Genomic DNA, 13,939 nt, shown 5'->3' with positions numbered 1-13,939 from the left:
TGCTTGTAAGAAAGTGGAAGCAGATGACCAACAGTGAACACGACACAATAATATGCAATTTGCTTAACTGATTGTACAGAGACCTACATGTTATATGTATATCCCTATCTATCTATCTTTACATATAAAATAGGGAATTTGGCAAATTTATTTAAATACTTAAGGGAAAATCAGGGAATTCCCTGGTGGTCCAGTGGTTAGGACTCTGCGTTACCACTGCTGAGGGCCCAGGTTCAATCCCTGGTCCGGAAACTAAGATCTTGCAAGCTGCGAGGTGTGGCCAAAAAAACCAAAAAACCAAACAAAACAAAAAACTTAAGGGAAAATTTTAAAATGTTACCCAGTACCCCTTAAAAAGTGTATGGAGATAAGCATTTGATGATTTGATCTCAGGTGGAAAGGTCCAGGAATATGGGAAACATAATACTTGTTCTGAAATCTACATCCTTGTTGGGGCAACAAAACAGAAAAGTAAAAAGCAATCTACTATATAAGCAAGTAAATTAATTTTTTTGCCCACTTGACCAGCAGTTACTGGGTACTCACCCTGAACAAAGAACTGTACCAATGGCTGTGGGAGATGCAAAGATAAGGAACGGTCTCCTCCTCCTAAGAATTCTGCAGCTTCAAACACACACATAATGATGGGTTTGGCGTATAAAAAGTGCCCCCAAAGATGACAGAACAAAGTGAATGGGAGCCCAGAGGAAGGAAACAGTCCTTGTGGTCTGGATGGTTAAGGAGCAGGTAGAGGATACACCATCTCTAGTGATACCCTTGAAAGATGGGGAGATTTTTAATCAGGGATGATGGTAAGGAGAAGGGAGGCTCTGGAAAATGGGAAGATGGGAAAAATTAGCATTCCGGGGGGGAGGGCACAAAAGCACATGCAACACAAGTGATGTGGGTTTGGGAAAGGCAGGTATCCTTACTGGATTCCTACGATAATCTCTTATCAACATGAAGCCATAAATAACATCAAGCAAGTGCCAAGTCATACAAGGAGGGAGCAAGACAAGGACAGCTCCTAGGAAGAGAGACCTGAGCTGTCTGTGTAAGGAAAAATGTCCATGCGTGAGCAGGGTGGAGTAAACAGGGCAAGAGGTCTAGGGAGCTGGCCCAGTTTCATGGTTTATAATACCTAAATACCATTATTAAACAGAAACAGTTTCTTCAATGAATAAATTGCAACAACAACAAAAAGACATGGAGAGAATCTATTGATGAAGAGACCTAAAGGACATATCAATCTTTTGTAATGTGTGGATTCTATTTGAATTGTGATTCAAAGTGTCAAACTAAAAAAATATTTTATGACGTTTATGAGACAATTGAGTACCCAGTATTTGAAGATGTTAAGAAATTACTGTAATGTTTTAGGTACTGATTGTGGTTATATTTTTAAAACGAGGCCTTTTCATTTGGAGGTATATTCTGAAATATTTATGGTTGATACGATGTCTGGGATTTCAGACATCGAAAAAATACAGGGAGTAGAGGAAAGGTATAGATGAAACAAGATTGGCCATGATTTGATAATTGTTGCGGGTTGGTGTTGAAGGTTCATCATACTATTCTGCCTGTATATGTTTGAAATTTGTCATATAGAAAGTGTATATGTTTGAAATTTGTATATGTTTGAAATTTGTCATAAAGAAAGTGTAAAGTGAACTGTATTACCGTAGGATGTCTAGGACTGAATGTCCCTCGGGGAAGCTCCACCCACTGAGCTTGGTAAGCCCCGCCCCATTCGGCCCCGCCCCACCCCTTCAGCTTCAGCCCCGCCCCGTCAGCTTCAGCACGACCCCCTTAAGCCCCGCCCGTTTCAGCCCAGCTCTCCCGCCGTCTGCTCTCAGGGTATGCAGTTTATGGTGTGTTCCGACTTCCTCATGTCCGCTCGGGAATTCGTTGTGCTCAGACCCTATAAGTCGCTCTCTTTGTTCTTCCCCAGGCCGCAGAGACTGCTCCGAGTCCCCAGAACTGACCCACGGCCTCCAGACCTCCAGCAGCGGCCGCCTGGGTCACCCCCCACGTCCCAGGGGAGTTTGGTCGCGTCCGGTCGTGACCTAGGGAGCGCGTCCGCGTCGTCATGGCGACGCTCGGGGAAGGTGGCGGAGCCCGCGGAATCCCACCCAGGAACCCGCTCCGGGGTGAGCGGCCTGGGGTCTGGGGCCGTGCAGGCAGCCTGAACCCCGGACGGGTGTCCAGCCGCAAGTCAGCCTGGGTGGGGGGCGGAGGAGAGCTCGGCCCAAAAGGTTAAATGAGGATGCGGGTGGCGCGGGGGTCTGGGTTCGACCCTGCTCTGGAGTAAAGGGGTGCTGAGGGGAGCAGGCGTTTGTCAAGAGTGAGAGGGCCTGCCCCGTAGAGCATGGGGCCGCGAAACCGAGGATGCCTGGGGGGGTGGGGAGGTCGGGGGAAGGGGGACAGTTCACCTTGAGGGTGAGTGACCTGGGATGGGAGCTTGGGTGACAACGGTTTAGCTATTGTGTCTCCCTGAAGTACAGGCAGGGAATGTGAGGGGAGGGGGCTGGAGAGAGAACCGGGGCGGGCGTTGAAGGGGAGGAGGGGAGGAGGTGGCCGAGGTGAATCTTCAGCCATGCTGGCGAGAGGGGATGGGCCGAGAGTGGAAAGGAGACGCTTCCTTCAGAAGGTGATTGTTAAGCGCCTCTCAGTGTGGTCAGTGTATTTTGCTTGATGCTGTACTCTTTGGGGAATCTAAAGCTATGAGCCTTCCCCAAACAAAAAACCAAAGAACACACGTAAAGATCCACACGTGATTTTACATCAATCTCAGGGGCTTCACAGAGCAGCCCCCAAGCTTAGAGACGCAGCTGTGGGAGATATAAGGACGTGTGGGATTTGTAAAGTGCCATCACAAGGCAATACACTATTAATGCCAGAAGTAGTGGAGGCAGCAATTGCCAAAGAACGTTAAGGGACATTGGGGTCAGTGTGAACTTTATGAAGGCAAGCCTGGCAAAGGGTGTGACGGAACCGGCAGCTTCGGTTCTAGGACAGAGCTCCTAGGAAAGCGCCCAGTGGCAGGGTAGGAGGTCTGTGGCTCTCCACCTCCTCTCCCCAGAGAGGGGCCCAGGAAGGTGGCTCAGAAATGCCAGTGTCTCCCAATGTTGAAGGGTTTCATGGTCACGTCCATCTAAGAAACTGATTCGGAGAAATCTCAGAAAGAAAAGCCCTGTTTAACTGCTGACTTCAACATTTTCCAAACTTCATCAACTGTGAGAGCCTCAGGAAGCATCAGGGCTACATTTTGGGAAAAGCTCTTGGGGAGAATTAAGGACCACGGAAGGGTTTTGAGCAATGGCACGGCGCTGGGTGCAATGTGTGACGCAAGGTGAATGGGACCGCCTGTGTGGGAACGGAGCGGCCGCGAGAGAGAGGAGAGGCGGGGGGGCCCTGAGCCACAGTAAACCACACAGTGACAAGAAGTACATTTGTCAAGGGTTGAGAAAAAACAGTGTGTGGTTTCCTGTGGATGATTATACGACTACTGTTTTCTTCCCAGAAAATGACCTTTGGCTCTAAAAAGAAGGCTCCATTTTTCATGATAAAATGGCAGCGGTAAAAACCCCCAGCAAAGAAGTAAAGAATGCTGAAGAACCATTTCATGATGTATCGCCCCTCCTTTTAAGGAGCCTAGTGGAGGAACCCAAGAAACCAAAAGAAGTACCTAATCACCTCCTGGAATCAAGTAGGTGGTTAGGAAACAGATTTACTTCACAACTCACGTCTTCCCAGAGGATCCAAAGTCCAGAAAGCATAATGGAATGCTGGCTGCTGATTTATCTGTATTGTTTTACAGGCTGGTAATAGTGTTCATCATTAAGAACAATGGTTCCATTTAGATCCATCCACTTCACTGGTAGACTTTATTTTTTTAATATTTATTTATTTACTTTTTTGGCTGCGTCAGGCCTTAGTTGCAGCACATGGGCTCTTCCGTTGTGGTGCTCGGGCTTCTCTCTAGTTGTGGCGGCGGGTTTTCTCTCTAGTTGTGGCGCTTGGGCTCCAGAGCGCGTGAGGTCTGTCGTTTGCGACACGCGGGCTCTCCCGTTGAGACGCGTGAGCTCAGTAGTTGTGGCGCGCGGGCTTAGTTGCCTGGCCACATGTGGGATCTTGGTTCCCTTGACCAGAGATCAAACCCGCTTCGCCTCTGCATGGGAGCGTGGAGTCTTATCCACTGGACAGCCGGGGAAGTCCTGTAACTGGTAGACTTTTGTGGTGGAAATTGGTAGCCAAGCTCTGCCACCTCCACTTCCTCAAATATCTTTCCTCTCTGTCCCCACTTCATCCTCAGCAGGTCACCAGGACTATTGCAGGGCCCTCCTCCCTGGCCACACTCTTCACGGCCCTGGCATTGTCCTTCCTAGAATCCATGCTGGCCCTGCCCCCATCCTGTTGGAATGCTCTCAGGGGATCCCCTTGTGTGCAGTCCCCGTGCTTGGCACTTGGCCCTCTCTGCCGCCGACCTGCACCTGCCTGCCCAGGGCCCCTCCAGTACCCCAGCTCCGGCCACGCCTGTTACTGCTGCTCCTTCAAGAATACTTGCATTTTACACCTGTTTGCTGTGCCCCACGCTCATCCCTTAACCTGGAAAGCCTCTTAAATCCTGTAGCTGTTATGCACAAGGCTAATCATTTACCTACAGTCTTCTCACTGAATCCGTCGTATCATCACGATACCGTCTATTTCCATTTTACTGTTGGGGAAGCTGAGGTGGCCCAGCTAAGCAGAGAGGTGGTGTTCAGCTGTTGCAGCCCAGTGTCCCGCTCCCTACGTCCCACTAGCTTGCTTCCCACTTGCCATTCAAGGCCCATCACGAATGCTGGAAATGCAGCATTTGCTGTGGCTCTATTGTCACTGAAGAACACACTGAGTGCAAGTTAGTATACTTGACTGTTTCTGGGCATTAACAGAAAAATGCCCATTTTACATCTATTTTGTGGCCCTACAAACAAAATCTTCAGCATTAAAAAAAATTGCCGGGCTTCCCTGGTGGCGCAGCGGTTGCGCGTCCGCCTGCCGATGCAGGGGAGCCGGGTTCGCGCCCCGGTCTGGGGGGATCCCGCGTGCCGCGGAGTGGCTGGGCCCGTGAGCCGTGGCCGCTGGGCCTGCGCGTCCGGAGCCTGTGCTCCGCAACGGGAGAGGCCGCGACAGAGGGAGGCCCGCATACCACAAAAAAAAAAAAAAAAAAAAAAATTGCCAAGGGACTTCCCTGGTGGTCCAGTGGGTAAGACTCCACTCTCCCAGTGCAGGGGCCCCGGGTTTGATACCTGGTCAGGGAACTAGATCCCGCATGCATGCTGCAACTAAGAAGCCCACATGCCACAAGTAAGACCTGGTGCAGCCAAAATAAATATAAATAAATAAATTTTTAAAAAATTACCAAGTAATGTTCAATACTTAAAAGTAATTACCAATACTTACAAATTTACCAGATAAACTACAGAGATCATAATCCCCCTGAGACACCACCCTTACCCCAGTCCAGCCCTTCAGTTTGGCGCACAGTTGATGACAGTGACCATTCACCTGCGGAGGAGAAAAACACCAAATGTTTCACACTCACTGTAGATGGGTACGAAACACGGCAGGTGAAGGGTGGGGTCAGGGTGTCTGTGACTCACAGATTTAGCTATAGCCAAAGGGGAAAGGTGGTCATTTGTAGGAAACTGGACAGGGCATTCATACTGCAGGAGGCAGTTTACTGGTTGGAACCAGGCCTGGGCTTGATTTTTACAAAATGGAAAGAATGGAGGGTTATAAACAAATGCCTGGCATGAAGCATGGAAGGCATGGAAAGGCTTGTGACCCAGTGTCTTCTCCACACATCTCAGTTCCTGCTGTGTGAAGAGCCAGGGCAAGTTTTGTAGACCTGGACTCTTCTGTGAGCTCAGCTGTCCTAACCTTGTTCTCAAAACTGGGAGCAAAAAAAGACACTCACATGACAAGAGCAGTTTGAGACTTTAGTGTCCAGAGGCGTAATTTTTCAGAGCCTTAGGATTTCTCTGTATTGCACTGTAATTCAGTTCAGAGGAAATCAAATAATAGCAGTTAAATACACAGGAATAAAATTAAACCCTTGGTGTTTGGATTCTTTGAAGTGGGTATTCATTACATAATAAGTAATTGCAGTGTTATGCAGAGAAAACACAGGGTGTGTGCTCTTCACAAGCTTGTTTTATTATTAAGACTTGTATAAAATGTGTACAGAGCAAGTTATTTTAATAGATAATAAACAATAAATGTGAATTTGTATTGTAATGATCATATTTCCCAAGTGATGGATAAAAATAGAGGGAGAGGCAGTCCAGTTCATGTGGAACAGTCATTCATCTTGCTGACAGCTGTATCCTCTGTCTGAAACTTTCATATGCTTAAAATACCCTAGATTAAAGGGAGCTCATGTAGATAGGATCTTCTTTCACTTAATATGTTTTTATGTCTCAACTCATGGTATACTTATCTGCATTGTTTTTATAGAGGTTTATGCAAATCTTCTGAATAATAAGGTCATACAGGCAAAACCTGGCATATTGCATTTTGGAGGCTATCAAGTAGAAAAACAACACCAGCAGATACTGGTAGGTACTTTAAAAAAATTTTTTTTTTAATTTCATTGAAATACAGTTGATTTACAATGTTGTGATAGTTTCTGCTGTACAACAAAGTGATTCAGTTATACATATATAGACGTTCTTTTTCACATTCTTTTCCATTATGGTTTATCCCAGGACATTGAATATAGTTCCCTGTGCTACACAGTAGGACCTTGCTGTTTCTCTGTATACTAGTTTGCATCTGCTAACCCCAAACTCCCAATCCATCCCTCCCCCACCCCTGGATAGGTACTTTCTAAGTGGGATAATTAATCATAATAATGAAATGACATGAATGTTCCGCATTTATATTACTCATTCCTCTAAAGAGCAGCATAATCAGCAGAAGTGCAGATGTAAATTGGACCAGAAAGGTAGTTCTAGGATGAGAAATTTTAAAGTTGAGTCAGTGTCCTTGGACAGCTTTCCTCCCCCTGCCAAAGGCTCCTCCCAGCACTCTCTCCAAACTGGTGCCATTGCTGAGTGACCGTAGGGGCCAGGAACTGTGCTTTGCATCTCACATGGTCCAGTATAGTCTTTACACTAGCTTTGTGGAGGTCATATTGTGGCTCTCTTTGTAGAGATGAGGAAACCGTGATTCCAGAAGGTTAAATACAATACTTGCCTCAAGAACACAGGGACGGAGACAGAGTGACTCTTAGGCTGCCTGCCTCCCAACCAGTGAACTTTTTTTTTTTTTTAGATTTATTTTATTTATTTATTTTTTGGCTGTGTTGGGTCTTGGTAGCTGCGCACAGGCTTTCTCTAGTTGCGGCGAGTGGGGGCTGCTCTGTTGCGGCGTGCAGGCTTCTCATTGCGGTGGCTTCTCTTGTTGCGGAGCACGGGCTCTAGGCGCGCAGGCTCAGTAGTTGTGGCGCACGGGCTTAGTTGCTCCGCGGCACGTGGGATCTTCCCGGTCCAGGGCTCAAACCCGTGTCCCCTGCATTGGCAGGCGGGTTCTTAACCGCTGCACGACCAGGGAAGTCCCAACCAGTGCACTTTGGCTCCACGCCTCCACCACCAGGGAAGAGGGTGTCCCTTTCTTAGAAGGGCCCAGCAAAGGTTCCGTTTCGCCAGCTCAGGTCAGATGCCCAGGCCTAAATCGGTCACTGTGGCCAGAGACACTCTGGCCTGACCTGGGGCAGCATCTCCGCTGAAAGGGCTCCAGAAGGGACAGGTGAAAGGACGCACTGCAGAGTGGCTGAAGCTGTGGGGACAGCAGTCCACCGCAGAGCCACATGAACCCGGGCCTTGTCCAGACTGGGGAGGGCCCGGGGTGGCTTCAGCACTCCTAATCCGCCACGAAAAGGGGGCCTGAGCATGAAAGCAGCTGCAGCGCCTCAGCGACCCCGCCGTGACGCTCCAAAGTCACACTGAGCAGGACTTCAGAACTACGGCAGCCGGCCACGGAGCTGAGCTAGACCGGGCTGCGGGCATGTGCTGGAGTCGGGCCCATAGGCGTGGGCTCTCTCACGTGGACCCTGAGGCTCCGGCTCTGTGGGTGGCGTCCTCTCCCACCGCAGGCTCTCCGCGTTTATGCGTAGTGCGCTCTTATAAGCCATGTCTTTCACTTATTTATTTTTGTTTTCACATAGCGTCTTTTCTAAATTTTTTTAATTTAATTTTTATTTTATATTGGAGTATAGTTGATTTACAATGTATTCGTTTCAGGCGTACAGCGAAGTGATTCAGTTATACACATACGTATATCCACTCTTTTTTAGATTCTATTCCCATATAGGTCATTACAGAGTATTGCGTAGAGTTCCCTGTGCTGTACAGTAGGTCCTTGTTGATTATTTTATATATAGTGTGTGTATATGTCAATCCCAAACTCCTCATTTATCCCTCCTGCCGAAACCGTGTCTTAAAGTGGATCATTTAGAGACAGAATTGCAGCTATCGTGTTAGACTCATTCTCAGAGTGAGGAAAATCGCTGGAGGAAACTGACAAATGGTAAAGCTGTCAGGAAGTGAGGTCAGGTTCTATCGGGCAGACCCCTGCCTACAGAGAGTGCACCTTCCGTGAGTCCTTGCACATCTGAGAGGGCAGAGAGAGAAGAGATCAGGAGAGGAACCTGTTAGGTGCCCAGTGCTTCCTCTTAGGGGAAGGGTCAGGATTTAAAACTGTGATTAGGAGCTCTACCCCTCAATCTGTAAGGACACAGTCCTTAGAACACAGCATCAAAGACCAAGGTTAATCATTCATTTTGGAACTTGCTTTTCCTGGTTATTAGGTTTGCTATCTAGATGATGGTAGGGTAAACCTAAAATAATTATTGTTCGTAATTACTCATTGTTTGCAATGAGTGAACAATTCACTACCCGTTCCCACCTGCCTCAGTCTCCTCATTCCTTTACCACCCAACCCCAACTTAGGCAGCCACTGATCCACCTTCTGTTAGTATAGATTTGCCTATTCTGGACGTTTCACATAAGTGGAATCACACAACATGTGGTCTTTTGCAACTGGCTTCTTTCATTCAGCATGTTTTCCAGGCTCGTTCAATTTGTAGCATGAATCAGTACTTCATTCCTTTTTATGGCCAAATAATATTCTGTTGTATGGCTTTATTACATTTTGTTTTGTTTTTTTAATTTAAAAAATCTTTTTATTGATATATACTTGATTTACAATGCTGTGTTAGTTTCAGATGCACAGTAAAGTGATTCAATTATACATATCTATATAACTATATATATTCTTATTTTACATTCTCTTCCACTAAAGTTTATTGCAAGATATTGAGTATAGTTCCCTGTGCTATACAGTAGGTCCTTGTTGTTCATCTGTTTTATATATAGTGGTGTGTATCTTTTAATCCCAAACTTCTAATTTATCCCTCCCCCACCTTTCCTCTTTGGTAACCATAAGTTTGTTTTCTATGTCTGTGAGTCTATTTCTGTTTTGTAAATAAGTTCATTTGTATCAAATTTTAGATTCCACATATAAGTGATATCATATGATATTTGTCTTTCTTTTTCTGACTGACTTCACTTAGTATGATAATGTCTAGGTCCATCCATGTTGCTGCAAATGGCATTATTTCATTCCTTTTTATGGCTGAGTGGTATTCCATTGTATATATGTACCACATCTTCTTTATCCATTCCTCTGTCGATGGACATTTAGGTTGCTTCCATGTCTTGGCTGTTGTAAATAGTGTTGCTATGAACATTGGAGTGCATGTATCTTTTCAAATTATGGCTTTCTCTGGATATATGCCCAGGAGTGGGATTTCTAGATGATATGGCAGCTCTACTTTTATTTTTTTAAGGAAACTTCATACTGTTCACATTTCATCTATTCATCAGCTGATGGACATTTGGATTTTGTCTTTGGGGCTGCTAGGAATAATGTCATCGTGGACATTCGTGTCCATGTTTTTGTGTGGATATAGTTTTAATTCTCTCGGATATATATTAAGAAGTGGAATTGGGTTGTATGGTATGCTCGTTTTCTGTGGCTGCCGTAACAAATTACCACAAATTTAGGGGCTTAGAAAACTAGAAACTTATTCTGGAGACCAGAGTCCAAAGTCAAGGTGTCAGCCGGACCTTACTCCTTCCACGGGCTCTTGGGAGGAATCTTTGCTTGCCTCTTCCAGGTTGTGGTGGCTCTAGGTGTGCTTTGTTTTGAGGCTTCATGATCCTAAACCTTGGCCTCCATCTTCACATGGCTTCTCCTCTCACTCCCTTTGTCTTCTCTTCTGTCTCTAAAAGGATACTTGTCATTGGACTTAGGGCCCATCCGGGTAATCCAGGATGATCTCATCTCAAGATCCTTGACTTAATAGCATCTGCAATCACTCTTTTCCCAAATAAGGTCACATTCACAAGTTCCAGTTATTGGGGTGTGGCTGTATCTTTTTGAGTTTGCCATTCAACTCACTGTTGTTCTATTTGCATTTCCTTAATCACGAATGATGTTGAGCATCTTTTCATGAGCTTACTGGTCACATTGCACCAAAGGCTTGTGGTGGAGAAGCCATTGGGATAGCCCAAGAGCAAAGCGAGAGGTGGGGAGCCGACACCCAGGGCGTCGAGGGAGACGAGGAGAGAGGCTCGGGGGGCAAGCACGTGGCATATTTGGAGACCAGTGTGAGGTCTGCTTTACCCAGATCGTAGGCTTTTTGGAGGGAGGTAAAAGCTTCATTCTGCTGAAGAACAGAGGCCGTCTCTGTCTTTTGTACAGCACAATGCCTAACACACACAAGGCACTCAGTAAACACTTGTCAAGATATTGAACTCACTTTACTGGAAGAGAGTGACTTGGTAGAGACTCTTGAATTCCAAGTAAATACAGGCTAGAGTCTAAATAATCACACTGCTTCTATCAGACCTTGAAAAAAACAGAAATGGATACAAATTTTTTCATCTTAGTAACATTCTGGGAGAGCCAGCCTCCTGTTTCTATCAGCAAACTTAAGCAGAAGCCTAAGGGAATTACCTTGAGACTCTTGCCAAAAACCCAACTCTGCCTTTATCTTGGTTTTGTTACAGGAAACTGTGTAAATTACCCAAGAATGGAATGATTGAATGTGTGTTTAAAACGACAATAAACTGTTCATTAACATTTGAGATTGATCCAGATCTGGTTAAAGGCTTTAAAGCCTTTTACTTGGATTCATATCGAAATCAACCTTTCGATTTAAAAGTTGAAATAATGGTTCCCACTTTTCTCAAAACCAAGACCTCTTAAAATCCCTTTCCCTCTGCGGAAAGACTTTGTCTGGGAAACTATATTTATTAAGGAAATAATTAATCAATTTTCCCATGAGACAACCAGTGTTACTGTGGCCAGCCCCAAACAAAGTTGTCAGCCTCTACAGCCTTATCTTATGCAGAGAAACATTCCCTTCAGGCTTTCTGCAATAATTGTATTAGTTTTCAGGTCCCTGTTGCAGCATTCAGAGACACCCCTGCCCCAGAATCTTGGTTCTCAAACTGGGGCCACAAATCCCAATGGCTTCTAGTCAGTGTGCGAGGGTGGGGACTTGAAGCTACAGTGTAAACAAACATGGTGCATCCTCCTGGAGCATCAATTTTACTCTTCCATTTTGCAGAAATGCAGTATAGAGCAAAATTTTAGAGTAAAATCCATTACCAACCTGCATTTTAAGGTAAAACTGTTACCGACCAGGGTTCTTGGACCCCGTAATCAGTAGAAATTCATAGGAGGCCAGAGGGGACATTCAGGCAAGGCTTTACTGGGGCCCTTGCTGCAGCAGGGGAGCGGGAACAAGTGGCAGGTTCCCATTACCTTGCTGGCTCCCCGAGGCCCGCGGGGGGTGGGGGGGGGCGGGGGCTGGTTCCTTACATGGGGTCATGCTGGGGGCAGGTCCAGGGCTCGGGCCTGAGGGGTGGCCTAGGTGCTCTGCCCACCCCCTTGGTGGGCTGTGTGCAGGCATCCCACGCAGGGCCCTGCTTTTGCTCCCGGCTCCTCAGAAGGGGCAGTTGGGTTTTTGGTCTTTTTGTATCTTGTTGTCCATAATTTGAGCCAGCTGCACATGCACGCGGTTATTTTTAGTCCCTTAAAGTTTCTTTGTATCTGTTGCTCCAGGAGATGTCTGTCCCGGTGCAGGCACTGCAGCAAAGGGTCCCAGGTCCCAGCCTGTCCCACAACACTTTAAAGAACTTATAGGGCTGCTTGCATTTTGCCCCCAGATCCCTGGCGTTGGGTATTAACCTGAGAAGCTGTGTCCCTGAGGGGAGGGGTCGAAGGACCCCGACTTGGAGGCTGAGCTGTGTGCTGAAGGTTAGGCCCTGCGCTCTGCCGGCGGAGGGCCTGGAAGGAAGGAGCAGGGTGGGGAGGGCGGGCAGGAGCTGTGAGCAGCCCCTGGGAGAGCCCGGTGACCCTTGAGTAAAAGCTGTTCAACCCATGACTGCCTGGTTGGTGCTTCCATGCTTGCTTGCCTGTTCTGAGGCCCCGTTCAGAAACACTGAAGCGGGGGCTGTCAGTTGGGGCCCGGGGGAGTCAGGGGAGGGAGTGTCAAGGTCATGAGGACCCAGGGGGCCAGAAAAGGTCAGCTCCCAGGGGCGCAGAGAGCTTGGGGAAGGGGACTAAGGACATCTATTGACCCCAGAATTGCGGGACAGAACAGGGTTTTAGGTGAGTTTATCTTGTCTCGCCTCAAGGGTAATCCTGGGTTGCTCACGTTTTCAAATAAACTTTAAATATTAATTTAGCATACACTTTCTAAACACTTGATCTTCCCAAGGCTTTTTTTCCCCTTTCAATGATGATTATTTCCCCCCCAGTTTTAGTTATAAATGAAAAGGCAGGAATGCCATTTTAGCCCTGAAAGCATATTACTTTTTAAAAAGAAATCAAACTGACCTGCTGACAAAGTGTAAAAGAAAAGATAGATAGGGAATGCAGTTTGGGTACTGAGACATCCTGAGCTCTGAGACGGGAAGAGCCCTAGGTTCCAGGCATCCTGGGCCCCAGCATACCAGGGTCTCCTGGAAGGACCATTCTCCCGGGTAGGAGACCCAGGAACCCACACCTCACCAAGATTCCCCCATGCAGACCCCCTGGAGGTCGAGAGAGGCCTGGGCAACTTTTATTTTTTCAGGCTTCTCACATATTAAAGAGATACGCCAGATTTCCCCGATGGCACAGTGGTTAAGAATCTGCCTGCCAATTCAGGGTTCACGGGTTCAGTCCCTGGTCCGGGAAGATCCCACATGCCGCGGAGCAGTGAAGCCCGTGCACCACAACTACTGAGCCTGTGCTCTAGGGCCCGCGAGCCACAACTACTGAGCCTGCATGTTGCAACTACTGAAGCCCACATGCCTAGAGCCCGTGCTGTGCAACAAGAGAAGCCACTGCAATGAGAAGCCCGTGCACCACAACAAAGAGTAGCCCCCGCTTGCCGCAACTAGAGAAAGCCCGTACGCAGCAACGAAGACCCAATGCAGCCAAAAATAAATTTTTTTAAAAAGTAACTTAAAAAAAATTTTTTTAATAAAGAGATATGCCATGTTGCTGCAAACGGCAATATTTCCTTCTTTTTTATAGCTGAGTAATATTCCATTATATGTGTGTACCACATCTTCTTTATCCATTCATCTGTTGATGGACATTTAGGTTTGCACTAACATGGATGCACCTAGAGATTATCGTACTAAGTGAAGTAAGGTAGAGAAAGACATATTATGTCACTTATATGTGGAATCTAAAAAAATAATACAAATCAACTTATTTACAAAACCAAAACAGACTCATAGACAAAGAAAACAACCTTATGGTTACCAGAGGGGAAAGGGGGTGGAGGAAGGATAAATTAGGAGTTTGGGATTAACAGATACACACTACT

At 46.6% G+C, this 13,939-nt stretch overlaps 1 protein-coding gene across 1 annotated transcript in view; it reads left to right on the top strand.

Annotated features, from left to right (window-relative positions):
* Nucleotides 1-1,981: 1,981 nt before the first annotated feature.
* Nucleotides 1,982-13,939, top strand: part of CFAP221 (cilia and flagella associated protein 221) — an 83,392-nt gene continuing 71,434 nt past the window's right edge. The window contains exons 1-3 of the mRNA XM_007104196.3: nucleotides 1,982-2,150; nucleotides 3,524-3,709; nucleotides 6,502-6,602. Coding sequence (XP_007104258.1) covers nucleotides 3,571-3,709; nucleotides 6,502-6,602 — 240 coding nt within the window. The 5' untranslated portion in view covers nucleotides 1,982-2,150; nucleotides 3,524-3,570. The remainder of the gene's footprint in view (nucleotides 2,151-3,523; nucleotides 3,710-6,501; nucleotides 6,603-13,939) is intronic.

Source organism: Physeter macrocephalus, chromosome 2, assembly GCF_002837175.3.
Source record: "Physeter macrocephalus isolate SW-GA chromosome 2, ASM283717v5, whole genome shotgun sequence".
NCBI classification, from domain to species: domain Eukaryota; kingdom Metazoa; phylum Chordata; class Mammalia; order Artiodactyla; family Physeteridae; genus Physeter; species Physeter macrocephalus.
Note: the sequence above shows the minus strand (reverse complement) of the source record. Positions and strands in the feature narration are given on the sequence as shown.